At 39.3% G+C, this 18,926-nt stretch overlaps 2 protein-coding genes across 3 annotated transcripts; one reads left to right on the top strand and one right to left on the bottom strand.

Annotated features, from left to right (window-relative positions):
- Positions 1–638: 638 nt before the first annotated feature.
- Positions 639–5,692, top strand: LOC138350484 (uncharacterized). Its single transcript, XM_069301507.1, has 11 exons — positions 639–1,179; positions 1,524–1,628; positions 1,784–2,013; positions 2,219–2,397; positions 2,684–2,801; positions 3,037–3,128; positions 3,972–4,179; positions 4,313–4,483; positions 4,764–4,948; positions 5,201–5,436; positions 5,589–5,692. The coding sequence occupies exons 5-10, from the start codon at positions 2,720–2,722 to the stop codon at positions 5,426–5,428; spliced, it is 966 nt and encodes a 321-aa protein (XP_069157608.1). The 5' UTR covers positions 639–1,179; positions 1,524–1,628; positions 1,784–2,013; positions 2,219–2,397; positions 2,684–2,719; the 3' UTR covers positions 5,429–5,436; positions 5,589–5,692.
- A 3,873-nt stretch (positions 5,693–9,565) lies between these two features.
- On the bottom strand, positions 9,566–14,404 carry LOC138350375 (uncharacterized). Of its 2 annotated transcripts, XM_069300997.1 has the most exons (4): positions 14,256–14,403; positions 12,421–12,626; positions 11,462–11,601; positions 9,566–10,179 (listed from the first exon to the last, which is right to left on the bottom strand). In XM_069300997.1, exons 1-3 carry the CDS (start codon positions 14,278–14,280, stop codon positions 11,473–11,475), a joined length of 360 nt encoding a protein of 119 aa, XP_069157098.1. In that variant the 5' UTR covers positions 14,281–14,403; the 3' UTR covers positions 9,566–10,179; positions 11,462–11,472. The 2 variants fall into 2 exon arrangements, with proteins under 2 accessions (XP_069157098.1, XP_069157099.1); XM_069300998.1 differs by lacking the exon at positions 11,462–11,601 and having other exon boundaries at positions 14,256–14,404.
- Positions 14,405–18,926: the final 4,522 nt, after the last annotated feature.

Raw genomic sequence — 18,926 nt, 5'->3', positions numbered from 1 at the left:
AGAGACTCTTAAACGTGGAGGAACCAAACTCAATAAAGGTGACAAACAAGAAACAGAAAAAAGATAACATACAGGATGTATCACACATTAATTCAAAACAAAGACCAGCTGCACCCCAATCTGATGGTAATCTTCTATTATTTTCTTAACAATATTTCTACAGCTGTTATTTGTGTACTTTCCAATAATATTTGTTGCCTATTTTTAAGTGTATGCTAGACAATTATGGAGATTAAATTACTATAACACTGAACAACTTGGTAGCATAAAGTTAGTTATAGTAATATCTTGAGATTTGTCTGAAAATATTAATACTTGTATACAATTTGCAATTATGTACCATGCTTAAATCTTCAAATGTGCCACCCAGACATTCTGCCTGCTATACTTTCACCACCACACATTCAAAATGCGGGCTATTCTACTAGTGGCAGAACGTACACTCAAAGTTATTTGGCAGCTGGTGAAGAAACTTTGGAATCATTTGATGTTGGTATGTCCCAACATCATTTGTTGGTATTTAAATGAGGGTTTATTTAATGGACACACGTCATAAATATTATGTACCAAAATTGTGCTTAATGCCTATGAAATTTTGTTTAACATATTATACTAATCATTCCTTTCACTTACAAATTTTTCTTACTAATTTGTAATCCCATATTTCAAAGTACTTGCTGCAGAACTTGAACAAATTAAAGATTCTCAGCCAAGTGTTTCTGACTGGCAAAAAAGAAGAAAAAATGCAGAGATTAATTGGGGAGAAAGCAGGGCAATGCTGTTCGATTGGACATTGTCTGAGTTGGGTGTTCCAGATAAAGGTAAATTAAATATTGCTGTGTTCATTAAGGTTATACTGTATAATAAGCATCATATGCATATTAATGACACTCTATTAATACATTTAGACTTCAGATTGTTTAAAATGTTAGGTATACAGTATTTAAAATTAGTATAAATAATTACCCCTTTTTTCATCAGGTAAAGTTTGTGTACAATGTACAAATTGTGAGGCAAGCATCAAATGTGAAGACTGTTTTGCATTTTTGTGTCACATTTGTGACCAAATGCAACATTTTCTCATGCCTTTCCACCACAGATTATATTGGAAAAATGGCTTTTATGAGCCATTAGACCCGACACAAACTGTGTGCCCTGAAGGAAATATCTTTCACTGGAGTAAGTATACGATACCTGTATAAAATCCGTACTTTGTTCCGAGATTACTTCTACTTCCCAATCCCAGTCTAGAGCTACGATTATCTTGGTATAACAAAATAAAATGAATAAATGTTTCATTTCAGTCATTACAACATTTGGAGAAGTCTTAAAGTTTAAACCTGACACTTGGTTTTATAGATTGATTTAATCGTCTGATTGTTTCTTTTCTGTGAATTTCTCAGTCATTATCTGGAGAATAATGTCAATATTTTGTACAATCAAGAAACAATGAAATATTCAGTCTGAAATTCTTTTCCATAAAACTCATTTTGTCAAACTGTCTTCCTTTTCTTTGTTACCAGAACCTGTTGTACCAGCCCAACCACCAAATTCTTGCCCCAACTGCACAGATTGCAAGTTTAAAATTTCAAGCTCCAGCAATCTCTGCATCTTCATCACTATAATGGGTAAATAAACTTTAAAATTTACCCTTTTATTTCCATTACCGGATATTCCTGAATCACAATACATTTTGAAATTTTTGTTGCTATAAATGTTAATTTTTACATCACTATTTTAGCAAGTCGCCACACAACTCAATGCACTGTATTTTAAACTACAGGAAGGTATGACCTCTATACTCCAATCTATACATGCCACTGTGGATATGAGCATCAACAACTAGGCAAGACCATGCACAAGTCTGGTTTCTATTCATCATTAGGAAAGAGCAGCACATTCTACAGCACCAGTCTGCTTGAATCATGGCACCATATAAAAAGAAATTGTCCTGGAACATCATTTCGGGCATTAGTCACTGCACTGGAATCCTTTGGTGCTTCTCGTGGGCGTGTATGTTTTGATACCGTTATTCTTAATATTTTCAGTTTTATATTTCAATACAAAAATTATCAAAATTTTGTAGTAATGTATATTCATTTATTAATAATTAGTTTTTAATTTTGTTCAAACACAAAATGGAATGTTTTTTTTGTTTATTTATCTTATGTCATAATATGCATTTTAAATGTCACCATCTAAAAAATTCTATTCCTAGATTGGACCCATTAATTATATAACTTCGAAGAGAGTGTTCTTCGAATGGCAATTCCAGCAATATGAGCTGAGAAAAATTAGAGGAGAAGCTGACAATGAGTGTCCTGCTTGTGATAAAACCCCTTTAGCAGTACATATTGATGGCAACAAGAAGCTGTATCGTTACAACAAAGTTGGGAGGTAATAAAATGTGCGTAGGTGCGTAAAATGTAGGAGTCCTACATGCAAAAGGACATGCTTGGTATTGTCAGGTAAATAAAAATATAACATTACATTTATGTATACTAATTAAATTTAATGTAATGTATACATTACATTAAATATAATAAGTACAGTTTGTGTAAAAAAAATTAAGATTTCTGATTGTTTAAGATTAATGATATACGTATCATTTAATATAGTAGGAGGCTTTTAATTTTTGTACAATAATTTGAATTTTTTTTTACTGTATACTTTTATGTTAAAGGTATTATATGGAGGGCGGTGGCAAGAAGGAAGTGGCATGACTTTAGGGGAAGAGGCAGAGCAAGTGTTTGCATACCTCTCACGATACAACTCTACAACTAAAAACATGCTGAAAGCTGGTATTTGTTTATATGGTTCATCTGATCAAGTTTTTTATTATTTTACCTGCCCTGTAATCAGTATAATGCGATTTGTATTCAGTATTCAATAAGTATCAACTCCCTCAAATAATCAATAAAAGAATGAAAACATATTGGTCAAACTTGAGTTGGTCTTGGTGAGTAAAGGTATGTTATGAAACTGTTATTAATCTATGCTCTTCAAGATGTTCATTGCTATAAATATTTTTCTCAGAAAGAACAGAAGAACTCACAGAGGGTGCAGTCTTTTGGAACCATCGAAAAATTGATGGACTGGCTCGTGCATTAGTTACTCGACTCAGAAAGGTACTAAAAATAATATATATTTATTTTATTTATTTGTATTTATTTTGAAACTTATTATAATGCATTTATATGTGAAAGGTATTATAATGCATTTATAGGTTAGTTATGTGTTCAGATCATGTACTACATATATTTTCCATTATAAATTACCGACCATTTCCTTGAATTAACTGCTTGAACTTTTTCAATATATCAATAAGGTTAATTTGTATAAAGTATATAGTATTTAATTAACCTAAATGTATGATTCCGAGATATATCAAATGTGTTCACAGAGAAATCACAGTATCGTGATATATCACGGGAACTGTGATGAGGGTTTGAACCCCATGCACTGAGTGCTCTCAGATGCATGCTCTAGTTCACTACGCCACGACATGGTCAGATGAATTGCAACTTGGAGTACTACTGCACCCACAAGGATCCCAAGGCTTCCACTGAAGCCAAACCAGGTTTCACACAATTCCCCCATGAACTCGGTCTCTGTCATTCAGTAGTTCTGCCTTTGATGCCCCCATTTCAATGTCTTTCTCCATGTATTGATATATCACAATAATATGAATTCTATGTGTATTGAAAGGGCCATCAGAGGTAAAACTACTGGAGGACACAGACCAAGTACATGGGAAACTGCATGCACAACCGCCCATGGAATGGGTATGGGGGTGCATAATTAACAAAAATTGAATTGTGGGTTCATTAGTACCCTAGGTTGCAATTCTTTTGACCATGTTGTGGCGCATTCAACTACAGCAAGCATCTGGGAATGCCAAGCCCATAGGTTCGAACCACTCATCATGGTTAATGTGATTTGTTCATTAAATTTATTATATTTTCAAATAGGCCAGAGAGACGGAAATAACAGTTTCAAATGAGATCGACAAACTTGATGTTCAAAAGTCATTGATTCAAGAATGGCGATCTGACCTACAAATGATTTGTAAGGAGTTAGAGTTAAACACTGGAACAACCTCGAAGAACATAAAATATTCTATCGAGGCAGTTGCAGACTCTATCAGGCATCGCAAAAATCTGATTGCCACTGATGCAGGTAGGCTTACTATTTCTTTGTTAACTCTGAAGCAATTTCTATTTAGCTCTTGTCTATAATTTCTATGTAGGTAAATGATGAGGAAATTTTTTTAACAACTTTAAAACTTTCAGCCAAAAAACTTTATTTGCAGCATCCAGTAAAATGCGCTCTTCCCTCCGGCACAGAAATGAGTGTGATAGGAAAAAGCTTCAAGGCTTCATAAAAATCTACAATAGTGAAAACTCTGAAATTCTCAGTGAAAAGGATGCAATAGAAGGTATCCTGCCATGGCACAATTTATTGCCTCATCATAGCCAAAATGGTATGTAACTACATCTCATTTTATCAGGGGTTACAATTCGGCCTTATCAAGATAACTAACATTTAGCATGCATAATGGATAAGCTTTACTTATTTTTGAAGTAAAATATCATCACTACTGTTTGTAAAATAGGTGCAGTATCATAATCCGTAGGTTTTTATCAGGTTGATACTGCACAATAAACTATGTATAGTATGTATAATGCAAGTACCTAAACTGTAATTACATTAAATTGAGTTGTAGTTTACTTGCAGTAAATATAAATTTCCTCTTTTATTAGTGTCCCTTGCTCAAAAAAAGAAGGCAGTAGAAGATGTGGAGCTTCAGAAGAGATCCAGAGAAGAGCAACAACACACTGTTCAAGAAATGCTGCATTATCTCGCATATTACAAGAATAAGAGAGAGATTTTAACCGAACATACTGAAGAGTTGTTATGTGGAATTTTTCCTTCATATCTAAGCAAGGTAAGCTAACAGCCTAAATGTGTGTTGCAATTCAGTTCTTCATAAACATTTATCCAGCAGAATTTTATACTTGTCTTGCTATTTACAACTTTGACAGGTAGACAATTCCATGGTTTTCATATACTGTACTGGTGTGTTTTACATATATTTGAACTTTTACCGAAAACTTTATTTATTTATTCTAATTTCTTTAGTATTTTCAGGGAAATTTGTAAATGTCTTAAACCCCATTAAATAGTCTATATATTACAGGATCCTAACAAGTACACTATTGAAGAGAAGCACCTATCAACCAAAAATAAGAGTGGAATCTTGGCTCTTTTGAAGCAAGGGCAAAAGATGTGTTCTGACAAGCTGAGTGATGCAAAGCGTTTATTTGGATACCAGGAAGAGGATGTTGATGTTTCCGAGCCCTACCTGGAGCTTTGTGACAGTGAAGATGATGATGATGAAGATGAAGATTTACTACTAAACTCATGATACAAAAGTTAAGTATAATAAATTTTACCTGATTTCTCTTGCTAATTTCTCTTACTTAATTTCTCTAATTTCTAATTATCCTAGCCCTAAGATTACTACTGGCCTCCATTGCCTTGCCTGCACTTTGTTTCCCCCTTAACCATATCACTCATTCTTACAGGTGTGAGACAGAGAGGTACAAGATCATCCAAGAGGAACAACACCTGAAGCACCCAACATTTGGGTGTTTTAATTAATAAAAACGCCCTTCATGGCTTCACTCATCCTGGCTGGTTTAATTAAAAAAACCTAACCTAAACCTAATATATATACCTCTAGAGTCAAGGGAGTTAAGTTTTAGGCTGCACAATGAAACTGCTATTGACAATTTTATAACTGCTGCTGATAATGTCTGTCCTGTGACTTTTTTGTAAGCATAACCAAAAGGCTTAACAATCCCTTGCTTACAAAGGGAATACTTAAACCCATTAATAAAAAACATGACCTTGAGAAGAAGTATAGGTTAGGAATTGTCTCCAAAGAATTCTCATGCTCTTCAACAGGTCACTTGAACTCCAAACCTTTCCAGTTATCCTAAAAAAGCGAGTTACCCCTGTACACAAATGTGGTGATCTCACAGATGTTAACAATTACAGACCTATATCAATCCTGCCTAACTTGTCAACATTTTTTGAAAAACTAATCTACAAGCAGTTTTACTCTTATCTAGCCAAACACCATATACTTAGTACTAGGCTGTACAAGAATATAACAACTCTTGTATATATCTCAAAAAAAAAAAAAAAAAAAAAAAAAGCACAAGACGAAGCTTGAAAAAGTTTAGTGGTATGCAAATAGGCTAGTCCCAGGACTAAGAGGCATGAGTTACGAGGACAGGCTGCGAGAAATGCAATTGATAGGGTACATAAAGATAAACTGTTTAACACGGGTGGTAGGCGAACAAGGGGACACAGGTGGAAACTTAGTACCCAAATGAACCACTAGGATGTTAGAAAGAACTTTTTCAGTGTCAGAGTAGTTAATAGATGGAATGCATTAGGCAGTGATGTGGTGGAGGCTGACTCCATACACAGTTTCAAATGCAGATATGATAGAGCCCAGTAGGCTCAGGAATCTGTACATCAGTTGATTGCCAGTTGAGAGGTGGGACCAGAGCTCAACCCCCCGCAACCACAACTAGGTGAGTATACACACACACACACACACGTATACACACACACACACAGACACAAACATACACACACTAATGCCTCTATTCACCTTGCAGTAAATAGGAACCTGAAAGTCAGGAAGCTGCTAAAGGCTGCATCTTGGGGATGTGTGAGTGTGTTAGATAAAAATATATGTTGTTTAGATATGATGGAGGAAAAGAGGCCGAGAGTCGGTACATTAGACAACCGACGCTTAGAAAGGCGGGGTCCAAGAGCTAACAGCTAAATCTTGGAAATAATAAATTAAAATATTTAATACACCCACATACATGTTTCACATTATTTTGGCTGAGGGCACACTGAGGGCTGATGGCCCCGTCGACGGGGCAGGAAGTCGGTGGTTGATCAAAGGCCTCCCACATCCTCCACATACCTGAGGATTATTCCGGCTTAATTTTAAACGGAAGTAATGTCTTGGCATTTACGGCTTCAGCGGGTGGGTGGGTCCGTGGGTTTATTACACTGTGAGTGAAAACAATCGCCTATTCTCTATTTTATATTGCGGCTTGTAGAGCTAGAAGCTGTTGCCTCTTGTGTGCGTTGCACAAGGGGATTAATATCTGGATTAATAGCTTTCAATATTTCCAGTATTTTTTAAGGTAACGCTTAAATACCGAAGATACTGCTATTGGACACCGCTTAATTGACAATGTCTCAACAACGCAGGCTAAAGATGTGCGTGGCTCCTGCTATTGCAATGATGCTCATTTGTTTTTCAATGATGGGCCTTAGTTGCCCCCTCTCTAACTTACCGTTCTAAATACCCCTTCTCCATCTTCCGCAAACATTTCCCCTCATACATCTCCCCCCTTTCCTCCTGTCCCCCTTGTCCATCTTTGTCCCCCTGTCCATCTTTGTCCCCTGTCCCTCACTTTGTCCCCTTGCCCACATTTTCTGTCCTCTGTCCCAGATCCCTTTCCCCCTCTCTGTCCCCCTGTCCCCCCTTTCCATCTCTCTGTCCCCCTGTCCCTCTCTATCCCATTGTCCCTGTCTCTGTCCCCCCTGTCTCTCTCTGTCCCCCTGTTCTTCTCTGTCCTCCTGTTCCTCTCTCTGTCCCCCTGTCACTCTCTGTCCCCCTGTTCCTCTATGTCCCCCTGTCCATCTCTCTGTCCCCTGTACCTCTCTGTCCCCCTGCCCACTCTTTCTGTCCGCTGTCCATCATCTGTCCCCCTCCCTTTCCTCCAGTCCCCCTATCCATCTCTGTCCCCTTGTCCCTGTCTCTCCTCTGTCCCCTCTCTCTTGGTCTCCTGCCCCCCTCTCCTCCCTCTGTCCCCCGGTCCCCCTCTCTGACCCTGTCCCTCTGTCTCTGTCTCTGTCCATGTCCCCCTCTCTGTCCCTGTCTCCCTCCCTGTCCCACTGCTCCCCCTCTGTTCCCCCGTCCCTCCTCTGGCCCTGTCCGTCTGTCCCTGTCCCTCTGTCTCTGCCTCTCCTCGTTTCTGACATTCTCTGTGTCAGCCTATCTCTCTGTCTCTTTCCTCGCTCTATCTCTGTCATTCTCTCACTGACTTTGCATATCCTTATCTATACGTCTCTGTGTCTAACATTCTCTCCCTGACTCTGTCTATATCTATTTCTCTGTCTCGATCTTCATCTCTTTCTCTCTCTCTCTCTCTCTCTCTCTCTCTCTCTCTCTCTCTCTCTCTCTCTCTCTCTCTCTCTCTCTCTCTCTCTCTCTCTCTCTCTCTCTCCTTACATACATACATACATACATACATACATACATACATACATACATACATACATACATACATACATACATACATACATACGTACATACATACATACATACATACATTTATTTAACACATGTGGTACACGCACAAGGGGACACAGGTGGTGGAGGCTGATTCCATACACAGTTTCAAGTGTATGGAAAGTGTATGTATTCAAGTGTATGTATTCAAGTGGCGGGACCAAAGAGCCAAAGTTCAACCCTTGCAACCACAACTAGGTTAGTACATACATACATACATAAGATATAAAACAGTGGAGGATTCCCAGGTAGAACAATCAACCACAATGCCCATTACCCCTTTACCCTGATGTCCTTAACTACACAACTATACAAGAGTCATTAACACGTGTAATGGCTGATCCCCCATCTTTCATTTTATCAGCTTAGTTCCTTTATTATGCCCCAATTACTCATCCCTTGAGCGGTAGTTAAACTGAACCCAAATTTAAAAAAAGTTCCTTGCTAAGCAAGCTACAGTCTTGATAAGTCAGATATATTGTTTGTTAACACATTTCTCAACAATGAACAGTCAGTTTTATCAAGCTAACATATCCTAACACAACGAGTGAGAGTATTAACTGGTATAATTATTTTATTAGACCAGTATATATTATTAGATTATACTGGTATAATTATATATATATATATATATATATATATATATATATATATATATATATATATATATATATATATATATATATATATATATATATATATATATGTATGTATGTATGAGTGTGTGTGTACATGTGTATACAACATTAATAATTTTGTAACTAGCGTCAAACATTGTTATTTGCTTAGCTAAACGAACTAGAGGGTTCCGGTCCTGAACCGATTATGTGCCTCTGTAATCCTTTACACCACGGCCCACGGGATGGGTATGGGGTGCATAATAAAGAAAGCAATAGAAGAAATTGAAATTGCATAATACGGTTATTGACATTCAATAATAGTAAGATAAAGCAATGAGGACCAAATGGGAGACCAGTGATCAGTGTCTTGTATTCCCTGCAATACCTCAAATCCTACGTACCTCACTGACAGGCTCCAGTATGTTTCTGTGAATAATTCAATTTCTCCCACCCTACCCATCAACATTGGTGTTCCTCAGGGCAGCATACTTGGCATACTTGGGTATCCTTTGGAGGTGCTTAATTTTTTGGGTAGGGTGACTGAAACTCATCCTGGGGTAAAAATGTTTATTTAAATTTATTATAGTTAAATGAATTTAGTAAATTATTCCATATATTGTATTATAAGTGAATTGACACTAAACTATAAATGATACTAATAAGGTTTTAAAAATGAAAAACAGTAAAAATCCTTCATGTAAGATATGGAAGTTGAAAAGTAAATTAACTGTAAACTAAATTATAAACTGTAGACATAATATAAAGTATTATAAGTAAAATACCTATAAACTACCAAATAATGTGTAAGGAACCATTTCTATTGTTTGTCCTTTTTTACCTGTTTCCTCAGGTATTTTAAAATTCCCATTCCGTTGTTACTACACTGTTTTCCTGGTGTAGTTCCCTGTGGTTCAAATTTTACTACTTGTACTTCTTGCTGTTTCTGAAGGATTGCTAATGGTAGCCCTTGTTGCACCGGCGGAACTTTTTGTAAATGTTCCACCTGCGGAACTTTTTGTAATTGTTGAATTTCTTGCACCTGCGGTACCTTTTGGACTTTATGCACCTGCTGCACTTGTAGCTCGTCAGGATTTTTTTCCAGGGCATTATCGCTATCACCTTCTGATCCTAATGTAAGTTTATCTGCATCAAGCTTCCTTGTGCGTGCTGGAATAAAAAATAAAAATAAAAAATAAAAAATTTTGAAATGGAAGATCCTGTGTAACAAATTTAATCAGTTACTATGATCGAGCCGCAGAAATTTTACAGGAAAGATATGGTTGAGTTGACTGCATCTATCTGGACCTAAAAGAGGCATTCAATAGAATTCCACATAAGAGTTTGTTCTGGAAACTGGAACATATTGGAGGGGTGACAGGTAAGCTTCTAACATGGATTAAAAAATTTCAAACTGATAGAAAAATGAGGGCAGTAATCAGAGGCAATGTATTGGACTGGAGAAATGTCTCGAGTGGAGTACCACAGGGTTTAGTTCTGGCATTCATGGATAAATAATAAATAAATTGTTCATGATTTTTTTAGACAAAAGCTAGAATATGCAGCAGTTGTATGGTGCCCATATCTTAAGAAGTACATGTACAAACTTGAAATGATACAAAGACGTCATGGGTGTCATAGGGGCACCAGCACACTGGTTTGCTAAAGGGCCCTTAATGCTGTCGAGACCTTATGGGCCCTTGGACCCATTACGTTAAGACATAGTGCTGTATTGGGCCACACACTTTTTGCCATATACATCAACGACAGAGATGATTGAATTGAAATTATATATATATATATATATATATATATATATATATATATATATATATATATATATATATATATATATATACATATATATATATATATATATATATATATATATATATATATATGTCGTACCTAATAGCCAGAACGCACTTCTCAGCCAACTATGCATGGCCCAATTTGCATAATAAGCCAAGTTTTCATGAATTAATGTTTTTTCGACTACCTAACCTACCTAACCTAACCTAACCTAACTTTTTCTGCTACCTAACCTAACCTAACCGATAGAGATAGGTTAGGTTAGGTTAGGTAGGGTTGGTTAGGTTCGGTCATATATCTACGTTAATTTTAACTCCAATAAAAAAAATTGACCTCATACGTAATGAATTGGGTAGCTTTATCATTTCATAGGAAAAAAATTAGAAAAAATATATTAATTCAGGAAAACTTGGCTTATTAGGCAAATCGGGCCTTGAATAGTAGGCTGAGAAGTGCGTTCTGGCTATTAGGTACGACATATATATATATATACATATGTATATATATATATATACATATGTATATATATATATATATATACATATGTATATATATATATATACATATGTATATATATATATATATATATGAGAGAAAATAATAGGTGGTGATATATTTATATATTATGTGAACTACTTACACAAAAAGAAGTTAGTGGTGAAGATCTTCTTGTCCTCTTCTTGTATTACGTTGTTTGGTAGGATACCATGTCACCCGTGCTGGTCCTTTCTTGTAATAGATAACGATTGATTCATACCCACAGCCACGCAGATATGTTAGCTGAAAAGCAAATAATATTTAAACAATAACACTATCTGGGAAAATGCAACAAAATAAATGTTTGAAGCATAGCTGGGCATGTGCAATAGAACCCATAATAGAATCACAATACCAGAAATAAATATCTTTGATATCCCCAGAGTCAAAGTTATTCTGTGTAAATACTCTATGCAAATAAAGGGACCTTGTCTATGGAACTAACTTGCTAACAAATTTAAAAACTGTCCAACTTCTGCCATTTTAAAAAATAAAACCAAAAAGTACCTAAATTTTTTCTTGATAGTTTCCTAACTAGTGTATTAAACTCGCACTGTATCTTATGAAATCCAATGCCAGAATATATGTGCCTAAACCATACAACTTTTCCATTGTAATCATTGCTATCACCTTATATCATGATTGTTATATTGAATGCATATCTTACTATATTATACCTTGAAATATTCCTCAAATTATGCTACAATTTATATGTTGATAACCCTCAAATTTTACTTTAATGTACATAGTAATCTTTGTGATACTTTCTTACAATGTACCAGCCAATTTTTTCCATTTAAGCTTTAAATTGCCTATTTAAAATTATCTGTTAGATTAAGGACCTGCCCAAAACACTATGTGTGCTAGTGGCTTTACAAGAATGTAAAAACATCAATTCTATGTACTCTCATAATCCCAGTGTGCTATCTTGTATATAAATAAATAAACAAATAGTATGTAAGTACTGTACAGCATTATTCATGTTGATTCTATACCTTATCAAGCAAGTTCAGCATAAGAAGAATACAAATGAATACAACAGATGTAGACAAACTTCAATACCTGATTTTCAATCCTTCGTAGAACCCGGCTTGCTGTATTTCGTTCTAAAGCCTTCTTGCCTTTAAGTAGAAAACGGGCTTCCTCTTCTTTCTTCATTAATTCTCTACTGTTTCGGAAGTCACACTGGCAGAACTTGCAAACATTGCTTCGGACATGCACACATTGTTTGCAGTTTGTGCATCTCCTCAAGAATTTTCCCTGAAGACCTGAAGGAAATAGTTTCTAATAAAATACTTATATTCAAATGACCTATGCTGCAAAAATTATAAGTTAAATTGTTGTTAAAATGTACTACAGTAATTAAATATATTATTTAAATTATGAAATAATCTACATTAACACTAGTGAGAGCAATGTAAAAAAATTTAGGACTGCATCTGGAAATAACTTTAATTTTGGATGTGATTAACCATGCTGTAACTCGTATAACAAAACTGAGAGGAGTTGAATCCAACAGCCTGATTGACCAGGCTGTTAATTTCAAGCGAATACTATATTATTGGAAGAAAAAAAAATTATATATATATATATATATATATATATATATATATATATATATATATATATATATATATATATATATATATGTCGTACCTAATAGCCAGAACGCACTTCTCAGCCTACTATGCAAGGCCCGATTTGCCTAATACGCCAAGTTTTCATGAACTAATTGTTTTTCGACGACCTAACCTACCTAACCTAACCTAACTTTTTCGGCTACCTAACCTAACCTAACCTATAAAGATAGGCTAGGTTAGGTTAGGTAGGGTTGGTTAGGTTCTGTCATATATCTACGTTAATTTTAACTCCAATAAAAAAAAAATGACCTCATACATAATGAAGTGGGTAGCTTTATCATTTCATAAGAAAAAAATTAGAGAAAATATATTAATTCAGGAAAACTTGGCTCATTAGGCAAATCGGGCCTTGCATAGTAGGCTGAGAAGTGCGTTCTGGCTACTAGGTACGACATATATATATATATATATATATATATATATATATATATATATATATATAATCAATATTGTAACTTTTTTTGTGTAATGACGTTTTCAAATAAAGTTAGATAAATATACACACATACCAAAAGAATAAGGGTGGTAGGAGAAGAAAATATGAAAGTGTTCAGTGAGGATCCACAAGGTCTTCTCTGAGTACTCTTTATTTTCTTCTCCGAGGCTATGGGTCCCTACACTTGCACCAGAGGTGGTACCCCTCATATATATATATATATATATATATATATATATATATATATATATATATATATATATATATATATATATATATATATGTCGTACCTAGTAGCCCGAACGCACTTCTCAGCCTACTATGCAAGGCCCGATTTGCCTAATAAGCCAAGTTTTTATGAATTAATTGTTTTTCGACTACCTAACCTACCTAAGCTAACCTAACCTAACTTTTTCGGCTACCTAACCTAACCTAACCTATAAATATAGGTTAGGTTAGGTTAGGTAGGGTTGGTTAGGTTCGGCCATATATCTACGTTAATTTTAACTCCAATAAAAAAAATTGACCTCATACATAATGAAATGGGTAGCTTTATCATTTCATCAGAAAACAAATTAGAGAAAATATACTGTCAGGAAAACTTGGCTTATTATGCAAATCGGGCCTTGCATAGTAAGCCGAGTACGACGTTCTGGCTACTAAGAACAACATATATATATATATATATATACATACATACATACATACATACATACATACATACATACATACATACATACATACATACACACATACATATATATATATATATATATATGACAGTGTCAGATTCAGTTTACTACAGTTTAGTAATTTCTTACCATTTGATGTACTAGGTAGATCCATGTTTGGTGAAGTTTTATAGCTGGAGCTGGAAGATCCTGTCGAGATGACTTCTTCAAAGAGAATAGCTTCAACACACAGTGTGTCTTGAGTCTACCAGTACTTGGCCTACAGTTACCAGATCTGATTTACAGAAACTAGTGAACTATGGAGATAAGATTGTTAATAATATACTTTTTTTGAGATTCATATGACTTGCAGCTTAAAAACCAACCTTATTTTAAAATAGTACACTAAAGTACATAGCAAATTGCGAAATTCGTAGTTTTTTAACTACTTTAAAGCTAAATTCTCAAGCTTTGAAAATAAGCACAATTTGCTATTTTAAGCGGAATCTGGCAACTCTGATTTAGCATGTAAACATTGACTTGCATTCACAATGTAGTTATTTATTTTTCAACAATTGAAAACGAGTTATGAAAATACACACATTGGTACATTATTGCAAAGGCACTATACTATATATATATATATATATAAATTGTTGCAAGTCGAGCAACAAATATTTTACATTGAACAACAAATGAGATTGGAAAAGCAGTATTGCCAAAATAGACCCCAGACACACCCTGTGGGTAGTAATGGACCCCCATACCGACCCTATGAGGGGTAGTGGACCCCATAATAACACTATGGGCGATAGTGGACACTATACAAACACTATGGGCGGTAGTTGACTTCATAGAGACCCTGTGGGCGGTAAGGGACCCCCTATCGACCCTGTGGGCGGCAGTGGACCCCCTATCGATCCTGTGGGCGGCAGTGGACCCCCTATCGACCCTGTGGGCGGCAGTGGACCCCTACCGAACGTGTGGGCGGCAGTGGACCCCCTACCGACCCTGTGGGCGGCAGTGGACCCCCTATCGATCCTGTGGGCGGTAGTGGACCCCCCCCATATCGACCCTGTGGGCGGCAGTGGACCCCCTATCGATCCTGTGGGCGGCAGTGGACCCCCTACCGACCCAGTGGGTGGCAGTGGACCCCCTGCCGACCCTGTGGGCGGTAGTGGACCCCTACCGACCCTGTGGACGGTAGTTGACTTCATAGCGACCCAGTGGGCGGTAGTGGACCCCATACCGACCCTGTGGGTGGCGGTGGACTCCATACCGACTCTGTGGGCGGCAGTGAACCCTATATACTAATCCTGTGGGCGATACTGTACCCTATAGTCATCCTGTGGGGGCAATGGATGCCATACATATCCAGTGGGTGTTATTGTACCCCATACTTATTCTGTGGGTGGTTGGAGCCCCATACCCATCCTGTGGGTTATAGTGGACCCCATACTCATCCTGTGGGTGGTATTGGACCCCATACCTATCCTGTGGGTGGTTGTGAGCCCATACCCATCCTGTCGGTGGTAGTGGACGCAATACACATCCAGTGGATGGTATTGGATCCCATACCCTTCCTGTGGGTGGAAGTGATCCCCATACCATTCCTGTGGGTGGATGTGACCCCCATACTCATCCTGCGGGTGTTATTGGACCCCTTACCCACCTAACAGGTGGTAGTGGACCCTATACTAATCCTATAGTTTCCAATAATCCACACCATACCATCCTGTTTGCAGTAGTTTACCCTATATACATTCCAACATAACATCGTTTTCTGTTAGCGTTCCTACAAAACATTCTTTAAAGATTTCTAAAGCACAAACTATAGTATATAATATTGATTGGTGAAGCACTTATTCTATGTAATAATTTATTGTGCTTATTATAATTTACTAAGAACAACTAATATTTCTCAAAACAAAACTACGAGCCTTCAATAGGATGTAGCTGATCTGTAATATTATAAGAGCATGGACAATAGTATGTGAATTTCACAACCCATGTGGGACCTGAAAACTACAATTTTCGTTATAATTGAACCAATCACGACTATTCAGCTATCTACGTTGATGGACGAGTACTGTGAGACGTAAATTGGTACGTGAGGAAGAGTTTGAGCCTTGGTAAAAAAGTTAACTGGGAATATATCACATATGTACTAAATCACATTCCACATATTGACTTTAAGCACTAGTCATATATGTACTGTCTTGTGTGAGAACGGGTTGCACCACTACACCACCACCTACACCACCACCTCTACACCACCACCTACACCACCACCTACACCACCACCTGCACCAACACCTCTACACCACCACCTACACACCACCACCTACACCACCACCTACACCATCACCTGCACCACCACCTACACCACCACCTACACCAACACCACCTGCACCAACACCTCTACACCACCACCTGCACCAACACCTCTACACAACCACCTCCACCAACACCTCTACACCACCACTTCAACCAACACCTCTACACCACCACCTACACCACCACCTACACCACCACCTACACCACCACCTCCACCAACACCTCTACACCACCACTTCCACCAACACCTCTACACCACCACCTACACCACCACCTACACCACCACCTACACCACCACCTACACCACCACCTACACCACCTCCTGCACCACCACCTCTACACCACCACCTGCACCAACACCTACACACCACCACCTACACCAACACCTCTACACCACCACCTGCACCACCACCTCTACACCACCACCTACACCACCACCTACACCACCACCTACAACACCACCTACACCACCACCTACACCACCACCTACACCACCTCCAGCACCACCACCTCTACACCACCACCTACACCAACACCTCTACACCACCACCTCCACCAACACCTCTACACCACCACCTACACCACAACCTCTACACCACCACCTACACCAACACCTACACCACCACCTACACCAACACCTCTACACAACCACCTCCACCAACACCTCTACACCACCACCTCCACCAACACCTCTACACCACCACCTACACCACCACCTACACCACTACCTACACCACCACCTACACCACCACCTACACCACCACCTACACCACCACCTACACCACCACCTACACCACAACCTACACCAACACCTCTACACTACCACCTGCACCAACACCTCTACACCACCACCTGCACCAACACCTCCACCAACACCTGCACCAACACCTCTACACCACCACCAACACCTGCACCAACACCTCTACACCACCACCTACACCACCACCTACACCACCACCAGCACCAACACCTCTACACCACTACCTACACCACCACCTACACACCACCACCTACACCAACACCTCTACACTACCTCCTACACCACCACCTCCACCACCACCTACACCACCACCTACACTACCACCTGCACCAACACCTCTACACAACCACCTTCACCAACACCTCTACACCACCACCTCCACCAACACCTCTACACCACCACCTACACCACCACCTCTACACCACCACCTACACCACCACCTACACCACCACCTACACCAACACCTCTACACCACCACCTGCACCAACACCTCTACACCACCACCTGAACCAACACCTCTACACCACCACCTGCACCAACACCTCTACACCACCACCTACACCACCACCTACACCAACACCTCTACACTACCACCTACACCACCACCTCCACCACCACCTACACCACCACCTACACCACCACCTGCACCAACACCTCTACACCACCACCTAAACCACCACCTACACCACCACCTACACCACCACCTACACCACCACCTGCACCAACACCTCTACACCACCGCCTACACCACCACCTACACCACCACCTCCACCAACACCTCTACACCACCACCTACCCCACCACCTCTACACCACCACCTGCACCAACACCTCTACACCACCACCTGCACCAACACCTCTACACCACCACCTACACCACCACCTACCCCACCACCTCTACACTACCACCTACACCACCACCTCCACCACCACCTACACCACCACCTACACCACCACCTGCACCAACACCTCTACACCACCACCTACACCACCACCTACACCACCACCTACACCACCACCTACACCACCACCTGCACCAACACCTCTACACCACCACCTACACCACCACCTACACCACCACCTCCACCAACACCTCTACACCACCACCTACCCCACCACCTCTACACCACCACCTGCACCAACACCTCTACACCACCACCTGCACCAACACCTCTACACCACCACCTACACCACCACCTTCCCCACCACCTCTACACCACCACCTACACCACCACCTCCACCAACACCTCTACACCACCACCTACACCACCACCTACACCACCACCTACACCACCACCTCCACCAACACCTCTACACCTCCACCTACACCACCACCTACACCACCACCTACACCACCACCTACACCAACACCTTTACACCACCACCTACACCACGACCTACACCACCACCTACACCAACACCTCTACACCACCACCTGCACCAACACCTACACCACCACCTCCACCAACACCTCTACACCACCACCTACACCACCACCTACACCAACACCTCTACACCACCACCTACACCACCACCTACACAACCACCTCCACCAACACCTCTACACCACCACCTACACCACCACCTCCAGCAACACCTCTACACCACCACCTGCACCAACACCTCTACACCACAACCTACACCACCACCTGCACCAACACCTCTACACCACCACCTGCACCAACACCTCTACACCACCACCTGCACCAACACCTCTACACCACC

Source organism: Procambarus clarkii, chromosome 45, assembly GCF_040958095.1.
Source record: "Procambarus clarkii isolate CNS0578487 chromosome 45, FALCON_Pclarkii_2.0, whole genome shotgun sequence".
NCBI classification, from domain to species: Eukaryota; Metazoa; Arthropoda; class Malacostraca; order Decapoda; family Cambaridae; genus Procambarus; species Procambarus clarkii.
The sequence above is the reverse complement of the archived record's forward strand: the minus strand, read 5'-3'. Positions and strand labels throughout refer to the sequence as shown.